This window comes from Zonotrichia leucophrys, chromosome Z (assembly GCF_028769735.1).
Source record: "Zonotrichia leucophrys gambelii isolate GWCS_2022_RI chromosome Z, RI_Zleu_2.0, whole genome shotgun sequence".
NCBI classification, from domain to species: domain Eukaryota; kingdom Metazoa; phylum Chordata; class Aves; order Passeriformes; family Passerellidae; genus Zonotrichia; species Zonotrichia leucophrys.
The window spans coordinates 44,402,526-44,420,244 of record NC_088200.1 but is presented as its reverse complement, the minus strand read 5'-3'; the positions used below and the strand labels follow the sequence as shown (position 1 = coordinate 44,420,244).

At 39.7% G+C, this 17,719-nt stretch overlaps 1 protein-coding gene across 1 annotated transcript in view; it reads right to left on the bottom strand.

Annotated features, from left to right (window-relative positions):
* The window catches only part of CNTLN (centlein), a 190,657-nt gene that overhangs the window by 5,148 nt on the left and 167,790 nt on the right, over positions 1–17,719 (bottom strand). The window contains 4 exon segments of the mRNA XM_064736784.1: positions 2,178–2,256; positions 4,850–5,094; positions 5,826–5,922; positions 16,332–16,508. Of these exon segments, the coding sequence (XP_064592854.1) occupies positions 2,178–2,256; positions 4,850–5,094; positions 5,826–5,922; positions 16,332–16,508 (598 nt within the window).

The following is a 17,719-nucleotide window of genomic DNA, read 5'->3' as shown; positions in this document are numbered from 1 at the left end:
AGACATATTTCAATGACTTAATCTAATGTGGGCATAGTGATATATTTCATCTGTTTGCTTATTTACAGCTTCATTTCATATAGACTTACAACAACAATATGTTCAGATATAGATCATACTGAGCAAGAAGTTGTTGCGATTATACTCACACTGAAAAATTCTAACTCAGTTTTTCAATTCTGTGCTGTAATTCCAGTTGTACTGAAATGACTTTTTATATTTACTTTTATTTTTAATCCCAGTGGAGATGTTTCTAAGTATTTCAACCTTTAGATACTTTTAGCCCACTGTCTTTGTCTCATCATGATGCACAAGCAGCTAACACAAGCCGATGCATACCTTCTAAAGAAGATTCTGGCTCTTGAGACTATTAGGCCTGAGAATCAGTGATAGGGCATTTCTTCTCAGCTTGCTGGAAAAAACATCTTAGGGCACTAGAAATGCCTTCTAGAGGGACCTGGACAACCTTGAGAAGTGGACCCAAGGTAAATAATCTAAAGAAATTTAACAAGACCAAGTGCAAAGTGCTGCACCTCCGTCAGGGCAACCTCTGGTGTCAACACAGTTGGGGATGAACAGATCAGAGCAGCCCTGCCCAGGAGGGCTTTGGGTGCTGAGGGATGAGAGGCTGGACATGACCCAGTCCAGACAACCAACTGTGTCCATCTAAAGGGCGGGCAGCAGGGGCAGGGAGGGGATTCTGCACCTCCAGTCTGCTCTGGTGAGACCCAGGGCTGCACCAGCTCTGGGATCCCAGCACAGGAAGGACATGGAACTGATGGAGAGAGTCCAGAAAGGGCTACCAAGTTGATCAGAGGGATGGAGTTCCTCTTGTATGACGGAAGACTGAGAGAATTGGCATTGTTCAGCCAGGAGAAGAAAAGGGTTTGAAGTGACCTAACTGCAGCCTTCCAAGTACAGGAAGGGAACCTACAAGAAACATGGAGATTGTTTACAAGAGCATGTAGTGAGAGGACTAAGGGAAATGGCCTCAAACTGACAGTAGATTTAGATTAGGTATTTAAAAGAAATTCTTTGCTATGAGGGTGGTGGGACGCTGGCACAGATTTCCCAGAGAAGTTTTGGATGCCCCATTACTGCAGGTTCCAAGTTCAGGTTGGACTGGGCTCTGAGCAACCTGGTCTAGCAAAAGGTGTCCCTGCCCATGGCAGGGGATTTGGAGCTAGATGATTTTTAAGGTCCTTTCCAATCCAAACAGAATCTATGATTCTGCTCACTTTTCAAATTTCTTTTCTTTTCTGGAAACATATGTTGTTTAGTAAGGACAAAACATTACAGGCAAGTTGTGTTGGGTGATGTGTTGGGAGGGAATCACAGAAATACTAAATGAAACTGCAGAATCTGCCAATGTACCCTTTTTTAGGGACTTCATTACAGTGAAAATAATATTCAGATATTCAAATAACCAGTGCAGTCAGCATGAAACAAACAAAGTTTTAAAAAAAATTATATTAGAATATGGGCTTTAAATCACAAACAGATCTTTCAGGTTTGCAGCAGTCACTGAAGCAATGAATTCTGATTCATTGATGTGCCATTAACCTCTGTCATGACAATTTTTCACCCAGATATTTGTGTTTCAATTACCACAAATCTGTGTGAGGTTTGGCCACCAACATGGACTTACTGTACTATCCAATATCCAGTTAATGTCAGTCTTGTGCCCAGTTGTTCATCTTGCTGTCCACAGATTTAGAGGCTACCCCATCTGTGTTTATTATTTGCCACCCTTGACGGAGATTAGCAACAAAGTTCACAGATATTGTGAGCTATTCCCAGTGGTTCTTACTGAAAGAACAGTGCTAAGACACTAAAGCAAGTCCATGGCTCCATAAGCTTGAAATAAACATGAGTTTGACCTAATTGCAGACAGATAATTTCTGAGACTTTTGAATGGATCAAAAAGGCCAGACAATGGACGCAAAAAAAGCAATGCAAGAGTGATTGGTGTACTCAAATGCTTCAGCTAAAATAAGATGATCCTTGAATATCTTGATTTTGACCTGTTGCTTTGGATGTTGCATCCAGATCCCTGTCCCTCCATTCTGAGCTCGTGTTGTTTGTTTTTTTCTTTCTCCACCAGTAATGTAAAGATCAAGAGCTTCACTAAAAATCTTGCAATAATTATCACCTAATAATAATACTGCACCAGGTACCTGATCCTTGGTAAGAACTGAGCCAGGGACTTCAATCAAAAACACATGTGCCTTCAGTTCTCTAGCCTTGATGTTCAAGCTGGAAAGAAAGAAGCCTTTGTTATTCAGCATACATCATGCCCTCATTAAGTGGACTGTTCTACACTCTCTAGGCTAGCTACTGTACAAGCACCACTGGTAATATAAGCATAGAAGGTTCCAGGTTCCCAGCCTTATGTTTCCATCCCCTCAGTGAGTAAGAGAAGCTGAAACAGGGAGAGCATCCAAGCCACAGCTTGGCATCACCCACACAGCATTCACTTTATAGATTCTTTTCTGTTAATTAAGTAACCGGTACACTTCTGTCAGCTATCAAGATGATTCATATTCTGTCTCTTCCCTGCACAAGAGGGGCTTTCAGAATTCCCATGTAGGTTTTTTTTGTCCATCATTTGTATGACTGGGCTTGAGTTGTAACAGAGTTTGTACAGTTGTACAGAAAGTGTCTAAATCGACTGCCGACATCTCCAGTGGATAAAGTGAAGTCATACAATTAATGAAATTGCCTTATTTTAATTGATTAGGAACCACTATTTAGACTAACCTCAAGGCTTAAACTAGAGAGAAGAAGAAAAAGGAATTAATTTTCTGCTTCTACAAACACAAAATAGATAACAAACAAGTCCCTCTGCTCCACTGACTATAAAAAACCCAAAAAACAGTCTTACCCTGCAGATACAAAGATTACTTGTCTATTCTCTCTGTTGCTTGTGCTTCTTTGCTGTAGGGCCTCTCAGACATTTTCCCAAAAAACGTGACAAAGTAACTCACAAAAATGTAGTGGGATTATAATGCTGTGTTTTCTCACAACCTTTTCTATACCTGCATGAGGAGATCAATGCAGCCTCAGGAGGCAAGACAAGGTGAAACCAGCAAAGTTCCTGGTGTTTCTTCTAAGCTTGCACTGCATTGTAGGCAAGACCAAGCATCATAACAGCAGGCAGCAAATGCCTGTCAGAGCACAGTATCTTTTCAGAAAGGATCCAGTCTTCAGCCTTTCAGCATTTAAAATGCAATAAATGTAAACACCCCACAAGAAGTAGGAGCAGAATATCAATGAGGAAAGAATAAATCTTGAGCCCTCTCCAAACTCCTCAACCCATCTCTCTTTCTGAGCAGCCTAAAGGGGCCATCACTGTTGCCTAGACAATGTTTTATAATGTTACATCATCTCCTGGATTCTGCAATGGTTTCTTTGAAGCACTGGCTAGCTCTTTTAATTCCTTCCTGTTTACATTCTAGCCAAAAGCTACAGTTTTTTTGTTTCCTGTTTTATGTCCAACATATAGACCCACAACAATCATCTTTATCCTAGAGGGTGATACTGCTATTTCTGAGAACAATTCAGAAAATAACTAGTTCTCATGGATATGCTTATGCCAGAGCTTTAATATCCAACTGTTGCAGGAATTCACAACCACTTCCCCCTGTTATTTGAAAACTCTGCATTTTTTTCCACACGCCATTATCACATTTCTCTGTTCCTTTGTAGTCTTGTGTATGATATTTGAACCACCAAGCCTTGCACAAAAACAAAAGAAAATTAGGGAAAAAGTGTCTTTTACAAGACATTGGTGCATTATACACTCCAAGGAGACAGTATTTAGCAAATTCATGAGCATTTTCCCAGCTTTTTCAATAAAGGTAGCCTTCCTCTACATTGTGTTCAAGTGTGATGTCACAAAGCTAAAATCACATTATATTTTTAGTACCACTCTGATTTACATGAAACTGGTGCAGTATATGAGGCTATGGAAATCCCTAATGTGGAACAAAATGAACTTTGAACTAAATGAACTTTCTTGATTCCTGTTGCAAATTGCATTGAAAACAAGAAAAAAACAAATTGTAAATATTGAGGAATAATAATCTCCTCACCCAAGTCTCGATACATACAACAGAGACACAGAATCATAGCATGGGCTGAAAAGAACCTTAAAGATAATTCTTTTCCAAAGCCCCTGCCATGGGCAGGAATCCCTTTCTGTAGCTCAAATTGCTCAGAACCACAGCCAGCCTGGCCCAACACTGCCAGGGATGCGCCGTCCACAGCTTCTCTGGGCAGCCTGTTCCAGGGCCTCACCACCCTCACAGCAAAGAATTTCTTCCTAACATCTAATCTACACCAGCCACTCCCCCTTGTCCTACCTACTACATGCCCTGGTCAGAAGGCCTCCCAGCTCTCTTGTAAGCCACCTTACAGGGACTTTCCAGTTCCTTCAGGAACTGGGAAGTTATTAAAAGGCCTCCATGAAGCCTTTTGTTCTCTGGGCTGAATCCCTTCCTTGCAGGACAGGCATTCCAGTCTTCTGGTCAGCTTGGTGGCTCTCCTCTGTACTCACTCCAACAGATGTCCTTTTCTCCATGTCCTTTCCAAGCCAGAGGCACCAGAGCTGAATTAAGAGACTGCTCCAGGTGGGGTCTCCCCAGAGCAGAGGGGCAGAGTTCCCTCTCTGGCCCTGCTACCCACACTGCTGTCCATGCAGCCCAGGACACAACTGGTTTTCTGAGCTGTGAGTGCTCATTTACAGGTCATGTTCAGTTTTGTGCCCATCAAAACCCCAACTCCTCTGCAGGGCTTCTCTCAACCCACTTATTTCCCAGTCTTCATTTGTGTTTGGGTTTGCCCCAACAGGTGCAGTTTCTTACACTTGTCCTTGCTGAACTTCATGAGGTCCACGTGGGCCCACCTCTCAAGCCTATCACTGTACACCTGGATGGCATCTCTTCCCTCTAAAGTATCAACTACATCATTCAGCTTGGTGTCATCTGTGAAATAAGCAGGGCCAGGAAACTTCTTCTCCTTTTTAATGCCTTTATTAAAAGTGATCAGCTCAGGATTGGGCAGCTCGGCAGGGCTTCGTCTCTTCCAGCGCAACTCAGAGGAGGAGGATATGCGCAGCTTTGTTTACTAGGGGCAGAGCTGGGGATCAGGTCCTCGTGGGAGCCTTTAGGGCCTGCTGATCCCATCCATACTACTTTTCCAGGCCCCTTCCCGCCAGCTCCCGGCGTCGGGACGACTCCTGGTCAGGGCAAGAGGGACTCCGCAGGTGTTCCGCATCTCTGCAGGCTCAGCACTCACCTCCTCATGTCCAGACATCACCCAGTCTCTCAGCTCTTAGGTGGCTCGTTGTTTTTGGGGTTCTTCCTGCACGTTTGGAGTAGGGGGTCCCACACAGCATGCTGGTCCTTATTTTGCATATCCCTCCCCTCCAAAGTCTTTTCGCCTCACTGTTTGGGAGGTACCGCACCCTTTACTGTCTGAGAGAAGAGCTATTAACTCGCCCCAGCCAAGCTTTTACCGTTACAAAAACAACTATTAACAACAACGAACCGTAATTACCATAACACAGGCAGCAGCCCAGCAGTAGTGGTAACCTTTTTCTCACAGAAAAAAATCAACTGAATTTTTGTTCATAACAATCTGCAAAGTCACTAAGGATGCATCTAAGCTATCTCTGTATCTCTCTATTTAATTAACTAACTATATTTAATTAAGAGATAAATCTACTTCTAAATCAGAAGTTAGCTGATTCATCCATCTGTTTTCAGACGACAGGACTACTTTTCCTTCTGTCAATAGTCTCTAAAAGATAACTAGATTGTCACCTTAGATGGGGACACTTTGTCCGACGGATCCGGGCTCACCCAGCGCCGACACTCGGGGCTGATGCTGCCTTGGCTGTGGTGGCTTTTTCTCAGAATTCTGTTTTGTTAACGATCCAAAAAATCATTGCTAAATTTTCTTATAAATTTGGTTTCCTATTTGATCATTTATAACAGCGGAAACTATTTTGAAAATATTTTCTAAAGGGAAATATTATGTGGGAGTGAGGAAGGAGAGATCTGGATAACATTGGAGGAGGAGGGAAGGAGAGATCTGGATAACATGGGAGGAATCTTCTCTCCCAGTTAAACAAACAGAGGCATGCTTTGCTGAAGTCCCAATGAAACTTCCATAGGACATGTATGTAAACAGAAAATTAAGCTGTGTTTAATTTAGTACCTATAATATTTTGTTGAAATGCACACAGACCATATTTTATAGGCAGGTTGTTAGAACAAAGGATAACATTGGTAAAATCAGGCAGGTTTTTGGTACATTTAAAGTGTCCATAACTTCTGCAGAAGGCTTCTTTTTCCAAGTATTCCAGTCTGGAGATCCAATGTAAGGGGATATCTTTCCCTGCAGACTTGAGGAACCTTCTAAAAGATTATTTTAAACTTTCAGGGGTGCAGTCCTTGCTCAGCACATTAACTATAATGTATTACTGACATTCTGCCCTGAACTCTCCTACTACTTCTTGGTCTATCCTTAAATTAATCATCCATATTAAAAGTAAGATGTATTTTAAGAATCCCTATTTTTGTGCACAGTTTCATTTGCAAACTGAACCAGACCTGCTGCAGAGGAGATAGAAATTGTGCAGAATCACTTTTATCTCCCAAAATTTCATTTGGTTTCATGAAGTTAAATGTAAAAAACCAAGAAACAAAATCAACCAACTAAAAAAAAAAAACCTCCACAGATTTTTCAATAAATTAATCCAAGTATTAAAAATTTATTCTTTATATTCTTTGAAGAAGAACAATGAAAAAGAATAAGAAGACTTGCCTTAGGCCTGCTATAAAGAGAAATGCTAAATGCTCCTTTCCATCTGTTGTTTAGTCTTTTAGAGCCCCTAGGGTCTTCAGAACTGCTAAAAGCGGAACTGCTCTGCACTTGCCTCTGTCATTACGCTTGAAAATTGGAAACTGACCCTGGATCACAGGTCATGTAGCACAGTCTTGTCATCACACCATTCTCACTAATGTAATTTTAAATACTTCAGCAACACTAGTGAATACAAGACAAAACAGACCACCTGCTCCTAGATGTTGATGGAATGCCGAGTCTAAGCCGATAGTCAGAAACAAACAATTGAAGGAAGCACTTACTGCTTTCCCATTCAACATGCAAGACTTCAGACAGTGCCAAACTATAAATATCTTCAGTTCAAGCTGCTTAAGGCCAGTGGATTAGCATTAACAGTAAAAAAAACCTCAGTGCATTAAACTCTCTTATCATCACAATTACTAGACATGTTTGGAAAGCAAAAAACAGTATAGAATAACTGTCACAGAGCAATTAAGTACTGAAACTGTATATTGTGATTCTGTGCTCCAAGAATATTAGGCTAAAAATGTTCAGCTTTGTTCTTACAGCTATTAACAAACCCTTATTTCAGATCACTTCCAAAATCTGGACATCGTGCTTTCAGAAGTTATTCATAGCATATGGGAAAAGACCAAGTACAAATGTTATTCCATGGAGTATTTACAAAGAGGCCCAAATCCAAATCTTTCCAATTCCTATTCTGTGTGATCAATCTACTACATTATTTTTATCCCATGTTTAGATAGTTTCAGTTATGCCACTGTAGAAAGAGGATAAAAATGTGCATCATATCAGACACCCAACTTGTATTAATCATTCAAGGAACAGTCTTTCACATACATTTCACATACTGACAAAGCAGTCATTGACAAATTGACAACCATGAAATCTGTTTTCCCTTGTGTATTTCCTCCTGACCCTCATTCACTAAACTATTTTCTAACTGTCTTTTTTTCTTTGTTCTTTCATGATCGTTCTTTCCCTGCTTATTTTTTCTATTTGGTGCACTGTTACACTTTTGTCTTGATTCTTCTTGCCAGCTGTTTTACTCTCCAATGTATATGTTTTACTTTATCTGTATGCCATCTTGGATCTTTCTGTTTCTTTCCCTTCAGTCATGAGAATGCAGAAGGAAGTTACATGCACCTAAGATGATACCTTTTCTTCTGATGGTAAGTAGAGAGGAAACTAGAAAAATTAATGTCCAAGTCACCAAACAAATATCTTAAAAATAATGGCCTGTGTTATAATGTATGTGCTTCTGTCAGATATGGTTACCAACATATTTTTTTAATTCTCTGTATAAAAGCCAGTGTATGGAGAGGCTTCAGATGGAAATTCACAGATTACCTTATTTCAGATGAGAAAAAGATTAGTGAGATATTTTGAATACTACAAAATGTTTTTGTTAAATATAAAAAATAGAATATTATCTCTGTAAGAGTGAGTCATTTCCGAAGGAAAGACAGAATTATAGGATGGTTCCCAAAGCAGTCTCCTCTTTGGTTAGTGCAGTGATCATGATCATAATCTGCCTGAAGTTTCCAGAAAAAAAACTGAGCATTTTGAATCCAGTAGGAACTAGTCATTAGGGGATAAGCATCTTTGTTTTCAGCTGGAAATAGAGAAATAAAACATTTCTATCTGCCTTTTTAAACAATTATATGAAGAATAGTTTTCCTTCATTTTGATTCCCTGTATATTTACAAATTCTGCGGCAGTGTCCTGTGTTCAGATTTCAAATTAAAACATCTGGCTGAGTTAAGAACAGTTAAAACATCATTAACTACTTTCAGGGCACACTCTTCCTTTGTGCCATGATCTTTGCAGTGACGGTGTGAATTCTTCATACATCCCTGGCACTCTAATATCCTTATTAATGCACTTCTTAGGTGTTTTGAAAATGGATTTGAAAGGAAGAAGAGTTCTTCAGATACAAACAGAGGTTTTTTTGTAAAAAAAAGTAAAAAGAGTAAAACATTTTGAAACTCTGTGTCACAAAGTACTTTTTAACATTGCTGTAGCAACAATGGTGGGGTTTTTTGTTCTTGTGTTAGTTAGTTAGTTTGTTTGTTTTAATGAAATGATGCAGTCAGTATTTTAAGAACTTACTGAAATAGCACTTAGGGTGCTATTTAATCTAAAACTTCCTGGACACAACAATTTTCCTATTGAATTTAAGACAGATTTGTCTTTTGTGAACTAGGAGCTCACAGGGCATTTCTACGTGATGCTACATTTGCAGAAGGCACATGAAAGGTTTTGTGATGCTCCTGCTGTACTTTTGCCATTTGTCTAGGCAAGGTTTGGGCTGTTTTTGACTTTTTGAGGAACAGCCAGCAGCTGTCCCTGTGTGACAGAGCCAGTGCCAGCCCATGGGTGACAGTGGCAACACCTCTGAGATAACTTGTTTAAGAAGTGGTGGGAGGAGGAGCAGAGCAGGGAGTGAAATCAAACTGTGCAACAGCAGCTGCAGCTGGAGAGAGGAGTGAGAGCCTGTGAGAGAAGCAGCCCTGCAGACACGAAGGTCAGTGGAGAAAAGGGGCACTGGAGCTGAGATTCCCTGCAGCCCATGGTGCAGACCACAATGAGGCAGCTGTGCTCCAGAGTGGAGGAGACACTCAGCTAGAACCGATGCAAAATCCCACACCAAAGATGTGACCCCATGGGAAGGAGCCCAGCCTGGAGCAGGTATGCAGCATGATTGTTGACCCCACAGGGAACTCACGCTGGAGCATGCTGCTCTTGAAGGATGGCAAATCATGAGGGACTCACACTGAGAAGTTGGTGAGAAACTGCAGCCTGTGCTAAGAATCCATGTTGAAAAAGTTTGTAGAGAACTATTTCCCATGGGAAGGACACCACACTGGAGGAAGGGAAGAGACAGGAGGAAGGAGCCATACAGAAGAGTTTTGAACTAATCACAGTCTCCATTTCCAGTGCACCTGTGCTACTCTTGGGGAGAGGTAAAGTGGAGAAAAGTTGAGCCTGGGAAAAAGGGAGGGATGGGGTGAAGGTGTTTTAAGATTTTTTTTTTTTTTGTTTGTTTCTTATTATCTTACTCTGACTTGACTGGTGACAATTAAGTCAGTTTCCCTGGGCTGAGTCCATTTTGCTGTGACAGTACTTGGTGAGTGATCTCTCCATCCTGATCCTAATCCATGAGACTTTCTTTATACTTTCTCTCTCCTGTCCAGCAGAAGAGGGGGAGTGATGGAGCAATTTTGGAGGGCACCAGGTATCCACCAAGAGTCAACCCCCAGCACACCATTACACTGCTGGGAGGTGACCTATAAAATCTGCAGTGTAGACATAGCCACAAGGTCTGAGTCAGAGGTGGAGCCATCTGCACAGTCAAAGGCTAAACTGAGGGCTATGTTTATAAACCTCAGTATTTTAACAATGGAACCTGTTTGCCTGTACTACTTTGCCCATGTCACATACAAACTAATTAGTTTTCTACAGGTTCCTAATTCTGCCTGCAAGATCATCTCCCGCCTGCACAGTCTAAACATGCCCAAACAGATTGAAAGATGTTAGGCACACAACCAACAAGGACTACTTTGATTTCTGTGTTGCCCGAAGTGAAATCTTTATTATATTGAAATCAAAAGAGATTTTACATCCGTTGTCAAAAGAATCTGGTCCATTTCCTCATTCTTGCCACATAGAAAATCCTGAAATTTAAAAGCTCAGTATTACATTTGAATCTGGATGGGCCATGTTGCTGTACAAGGTGAACACAAGGTAAATAGATTTCTAGTGGAAAAATTAAGGCCTAAAGTTTCTGACACTTCTCCCTCTCCCCAGGCCTGCTATGACAGGCTGGATTTCTGAATGTGTACAACAGTCTGGATCAGGAAACTTACGCAGCTGAAAAGGTGCCAAAGAAAAGAAAAAAGGTTGAGTTTTCATTTATCTAGATAGCTGCTAGCACCAGGCCATAGACAGTAGCAGGACATGCAGCCAAAGCAGGGAAATAACAGAGAGATCATTACCTTTAATGGCAGCCAGTTATTTTGTTTGTTTAGGGAAATTTAAAACCACACTGCCTGGTCATCACAGAGGAAAGAAACCCAAATTGGAAAGATGGAGCAGCTAAAACCCCAAATATAATTTAAAAGCTGTACAGATGAGTACAGGCTTTGGAGCTGTAGACATGGCTGTTGGAAAAATTTTAAACAAAACCTCACTTTGCAAGGAGAATAAAGGATGATATTTGGCTTTGAAGCACATGATAAATTAAATGCCTTTTTGTTGGGTAATGGTAACTGAATTCTATGAAACCAGAGGCAATAGTACTCCATACAAAAAGTGAAATATAAGAAAAAAAATTCTATTTTAAGGAAAGTGCAAAAAAGAGCATGTGGCTAACCTCATTAGAGATGAGGTTAGAAAAAGAAACAGTCTTATGATTTTGAAGGACCAAATAACTATTGAGAGAGCATATCAGGAGAAGGTTCTGGGACAAGAAGTTCAAAGACGTCATGGATCAGGTGAGGCAGGTGAACACAAAGAATTTCTGACAGAACAATAAGAGACTGTCAGGGGCAGGAAGTCAGAGCCTGTAATGAAGCTACGCAAGAGTTCACAGCACTCTCTAACTGAGCATCCAGTCTGAAAAGAAACAATATCTGCAGAAGACAGGTGCCAAGTTTAACCCTGGTGGGCAGCTGAGTCCCAAGCTGCTGCTCATTCACTGCCACCTTGTGGGGACGAGGGAGAGAATTGGAATAGTAAAAGTGAGAAAAGTCATGGCTGGAGACAAAACCAGTTTAATAGGTAAAGCAAAAGCTGTGCACACAAACATATCAAAAGCAGGAATTCATTCACCACTTCCCATGTAGGCAGGTATTCAGTCATCCCCAGGAAAGCAGGGCCCCATCACATTTGGCAATGACTTGGGAATATCAAATACTGTAACTTCCTCTTGCTCCCTCTTTCTCTCTCAATTCTTACTAACCAAGATAATCAACTAAGAAATAAAATTTGTAAGTTTAGAAACATCAGCCAAGCATGTTCACTGCACATTTATGTGCTCAGATGAGCTCTGTCAATGGAAAAGGCTGTATAATTGTGGCACTTATGTATCAGATACTGGAGGCAAAAACAGTGTCACAACAAAACAGAAAGTATGATAAAGAAGGCAAATAAAATACAATGATGAGTTTACCCTAAAGTAGCAATACCATCAGAATTTAAATAAGTTAATTATGTTCTTCGCACTTTCCCCTTCTGGTATCTCTAGTATCAAAACCATGCTGTAAATGAACATCACTGTGGGTTGATCACCCAGCAAGGTATACACTGCTGCTTGTGGTTTCCTAAATTCAAAGATCTCAGCATTATCCCATATTCAAAACAAACACGATCATTTATCCTGTGCCTTGAGTTTGATTAGGAATCAACACCTAAATCTTAGTCCTATTCTTCATTAAAAATTGCCTCTTCTTGCTAACTGTTTTCTTGGGTTTACAGTGGGTCATAAAATTTTAATATAAATACTAGTAAGCAGTAAATAATAAGATGGATGATAAACATAACTGTACTCAAATAATTTTATCTAAGAATTCTTTTTATCAATGAAATCAGATTTTTTCCTGAGCAGAGTTAGGACAGATAGCTTGAATGGGCAACTGTACAAAGTCTAGAATATATATAATACTAAGAATACATCTTAATATCAAGTTTAACTCCCAGTAGTTAGCAAGTTACTTATGCTGTTCCTTTTGCTTTAAGGTGGTTGTTATGGCAAATGAAAGCTACAAAAAGATGAGCTCATTAGGAAAAGTCAAGGGCAGGCAAGGAAGAATGTACACATGTATATTTCATTAAGCCAATAAAAATGATATATAAACCACTGCAATGTCAGAAACAATTTAAGGCTTCTCAGGGTTGAGCTACACTGAAAATTTCATGAGCATCGATCAGGATTATTTTGTGGCACAATCTATAGACACGTTACAATTGATTTATTTTCCTTTCCCTGGTTTGATAGACTTCTGTGTAACCCCTGTGAAGAAAATGCTATTGGATATTTCACAAGAAGGAAGACTTGTTTTTCTATCCATCTACACCTCCTGTCAGACCAAGTAATTGTTTACTTGGGGACATCAGCAGCTGATGAAAAGGTGAGACGCTTTTTATTCACTCATAGGAAAGTCACTGTAGTTTTAGCAGTGTTTCAGGATTTTTGACTTCAAAATACAGACCATAAGGAGGGGCATATTTATTTTGATTTATGTATGTGGCATTTCACACACTATCAAAAAATATTGTGTCGCAAAGAACCACGCACAAGAACAATGAGTTCAACAACCTACCTGTTGGCAGGTTTCAGAAGAATAGACCTTAAAAGTTAACAGCCATTACTTGTCACTGTCAAAAAAACTTTTTAAAAGTTTTGAAGGACTAGGAATTGAAGGAATGAGTCGTTGATGTTGGAATTTATTGCTGGATAATACAAAAATTATGACATGTTTGCATCTCACTTTATGAATTATATAAATATATACATTTTAAAACCACGTTCTATATTTGTGTGCTTTTTTCCTTGGAACTGTTTGTAAGAGACAAGTTCTTAAGTACTGAAATCTGCTTTTAAGTTTATCTCCCTCTTGGATAGTTTTCCCATCCTTATCTTAGCACCTGCATACACTTCTAATTCTTTGATCACAGATTCGAAGCAATCTCTAGTCCTCTAGGTCAGGGATCTAATATACAACCTGCCAGCACAGGAGACTGCCACAACACAGCATGACAGGAGAATTAAAATGTAGGAAAAGCAGCATGGGCGTCCCAGCGTGGAAAGAGGAACTCCACAGGCTGTCATATCTTATTATGATCTGAGGTCCATGCAGCACTGGAAAACACAGCTCTAGTTTTTATGTCTGTCTTGGAGTATGACTGGCTCATTCCACACCTCTACATGGACACAGTAGTCCTGTTGCCAAATTTCAGGTTTTGGATGTAAGACATAAGCACTACTAGACCTTCTGCTACTTTACATCTATGTATTGGCTTTAATCAGTGAGTTTAAATATTAATTACTAGCCAGATGCTGATGCTAGTACAGTTCGAGATGCTGCTGCCATGTGCCAGTCTCCATCACACAAGCTAAAATCTTACTGATCTCAGTAATTTGTGGAAAACGGTAGCAAAATTAGGCTTTGGTTTGTTTATATCACCAACACAGAATATCCCCACTTAGAAGTCACAACTGAGAATGTGTTTTGGAGGCCACTGAAAAGTGGTTACAAAAAAAACTTTGCATAAACAGGAAGCTGGAAGACCTCATCCAGGTAATGATGGCTGTAAAAATTATAATCTTAACATTATTATTGCACTACGCTTGTTTGAGGAAAATGATTTTTTTTTTGTATGAACTGAGCAGTCTCTGATACTTTATGTATCTCTGACAAAATATAGGATCATATTCCAAGGTAGTACAAGCATCAAAATTAACAGTATATGGTTAAGGACAAAGCTAAAAATTAATCATTATGGTTTCAAAAAGAACAAGGGACGTACATGTATTCCTTGCAATACCAAGAAATACTGTGATTTTTTTTTTTTAAGGGGAGTTACGTGAAAGACTCAGCCCAGCTCCTGCAGGTGGCCTTTGTGTCATAGCAAATGACAAGGAACTTGACAAATACAAAATAGAGGGATCCTGCCCTTTTATTGCTCTGCTAGACACAAGACTTCTGAAGACACAGAAATTCTAAGAAAAAGAAAAATGGAAAACTTAAAATGATTTCTTCAAAATCACCACCAAATGGAATGTTTTGAGACATTTCTTCTGTAGAATACACAGTGGGTGCAGATTGAAGAGGGCAGGAAGGAGACCTTGACAGGCATCTGATGTTTGCATTGCAGCATCATTCTTCGTTCTTCATCCTTCTCACACAGTCAGCTCTGAAGCAAGAGGATATTTAATACCCTCTAGAGGACTTCTAGTGTGCTCAAAATTCAGCACCTGCTCAGGTCACGTCCTCATCTGGATTGCACCATTGCAAATCTTTCATATTAATGAACATTGAAATATCCCTCTTAAATAGAAGGCATATATTCAACTCTCAGCAAACCACATATGCCAGTCAGTAGGTAAGACAACTTCACAGGAAATCAGACAGAAACTTAGCCCACACTGAGTCAAGACAGAGTTTGCACTCTGCCTTGAAGTCTCAATATGAATTTTTAAATTGTCGCTATATCAAGTGCCTGCTAAGTTTCTGTCATAATGCCAGGATAAATTCTGAATCAGACCTCACAGACGACTTACAAATCCTCTTTGCATAGCACCTTAAAGAGATACTATTTTGGGAGAGGTTAATACCATGAAAACTCCTTATCCAGTTAGTTCCCTGCAGAATGAAGCTTTGTAATGGAACTTAGCCACTTCGTGAACCCTACTTGGCTCCATAGTGTGTACTTCAGAGCCATCCAGTGTTAGATACAAGGTCATTTACCTAAAAAAAGAATCTGATACTTCAGTTTCTAAGTTACCTCTCCCAGTTTATAGCACATATGTTCAATACACACTAATGAAAAATCTTGTAGAAGCATTAGTTTTTAAATTCAATTGCAAAATTGAACATGATAAACATAGAAAAGGAAGAGGATCACAATGATCTGAGATATTCTGTGTCCTTAAAAATTAAAAGATCATTTGACTCCTATTTCTCTTAGTGGCAGCTCATATCAGCTGCAAGCAACGTGCTCCCTGTTTGTTCATTTTTTGGAGGAGAAGTCCGTATTATCTGGAGGGAATGGCTGTGTCCATATTAGAAGTCTGAGAACTTACTCTGTGGCCACTTCCTTCCATAGAAAGCCCCACTAAAAACTTCCTCTGAAGGAGAGAATTTTATTGGCAAAATATTTAAAGAATTATCACTGCTTATTTTCTCTTTGAACTGACACACCATGGATTCTCTTCCATGAGGAAGGGACCATGTTACTTCATTTTGCTGTCTTTAAAGATCATGATCTTCAGTCAGTGTTGAACTGATGTACTAGATTTTTTTACAAGCTCTAGCTCAGACTGACATTTCACAGGCATTCCTATCAAATATAGATTGCTTCTAAAATAATAAATGAATGCAACAATAGCCACAACAATGACATACAAACATTCATTAACTTACAGACATGGTATCGTAACTGTGAAGGCTTGGAAAATCATATTGGAAGCAGAGCATGAGCAAAGAGAGAGCAAGGAATCAAAGCAGAGCTAAGAGAAAAGCAGCCTGATGGGCTGAAGTGGGAAGTGAAACCTGCTCTGCAGGAAAAGCAAGAGGAAGCATCTCAGCCCAGGCTGAGCTATACCCCAGGGATTCTTGCCTCCAGTCCTGTCTCCTGCTGGCTTTCCTGGGCTGATGCTGGGCGTGAGCCAACACTTCAGTTGCCTGATGATTGCAGGCTGTCACTCAATGCATGCTCACTCAAGGCCTGCTCACACAGCTCCTGGATCCAGGCGCCGGAGGAGACTGTGCTCCTGGAGGAAGCACATTTCAGGGCCCAGGGAGCCAAAGGGCGAGCCCAGCTCGTACAGTATCTGTGTCAGAACATCAAACTGTCCTGTTCTAAACACACCAGTTCCCATGCCAGCTGGCAGCCTCACAGGCTTCTTAGGCCTGGGTAAACATGCATGAAAACAGAGAAATGGACAAGACAAATTCCTGTCTTGAGCCAGATGTTTAAGGATTGGCAGTATGGAGAACACAAAATTGTACTCCCCAAATCAGAAAATTTCTGATATATGTGATATTCTGCTAGTACAACAACTGATTTCCTTTTCCATGTATTATTTTTCTTCAAAAGTTAAAAAGTCTAATTTGAAAAACAAGTTCAGAATCAGCAGCTTCATTACACGAACATCTCAAATTTAATAGAGATAGTGATTTACATAAATAAGCATTCAACCAACCATTCACCCAAGCTTTTCTAGAAGGTCAACATTATTCTCCAATTTGCATTCTTAAAAGGTAGATCATAAAAAAAAATCAATATTTTTAGTATAAAATAATTACATTTTCAACTGTCACCTTCAAACCTTGATTTTCACATGGATAAGCTGTAGTTAGAGCTCCTGTTGGCCACAGTTATTTCTGATGTGTGGTTATCAATAGAAAAAAAAAATCCTTATAGAATAATGGCTAATCCCTTGAAAAAAAACAGTTTCAAATGCAGAGTTGTAGCTAAGAAGGTAAATGTAGTCTGTGCATGTATAACTAGAGAAAGATCAAAGAGAATAAGGAAATAGTACTTTTTCAATAATTATCATCACATACTGAGGTTATTACTTAACAGATATTTTTAAAAGTTTTTCTGCAGAATAAGCAATGTGCAATGATACATCAAAGATGCATTTTAAGGCTTGAGGTCTACTGATGCCCTTTGTCCCCACATGTACACCATGACTCATAAGTTCTGTCTAGCTCAAAGCCTTCTTTACCAGTGTGGAGGGATTTTTTTTTTGACACTCATAAATACCAGGCTTTGAAACTGAATCTAGAAAATTTCAATGGGAAATCTTGAGCTGTGAGAATTCTTGATCATAGAGCTACTCTGGTGGGTTTTCTATCACATAATTTCTTCAGCCCAGGTTGAGTACTGTTTTTAAATACAAATTTAAGTGGTTTATGCTAAAAGTTCTGTTTTCCTCCACAACAAACAATCACGAAAGAAATCTGTCATCCCTCAAAATCAAGGATTTGTTGAATTACAGATAGCGTTTTGTGATTCCTTTAACAAGGTAGATTTCCTATACCAGAAAAATGTCAAATCTGCAATAGGTTCAATAGGTCAGAGTCACTTAAACCTCTAATTTATACTGTCTGATAGA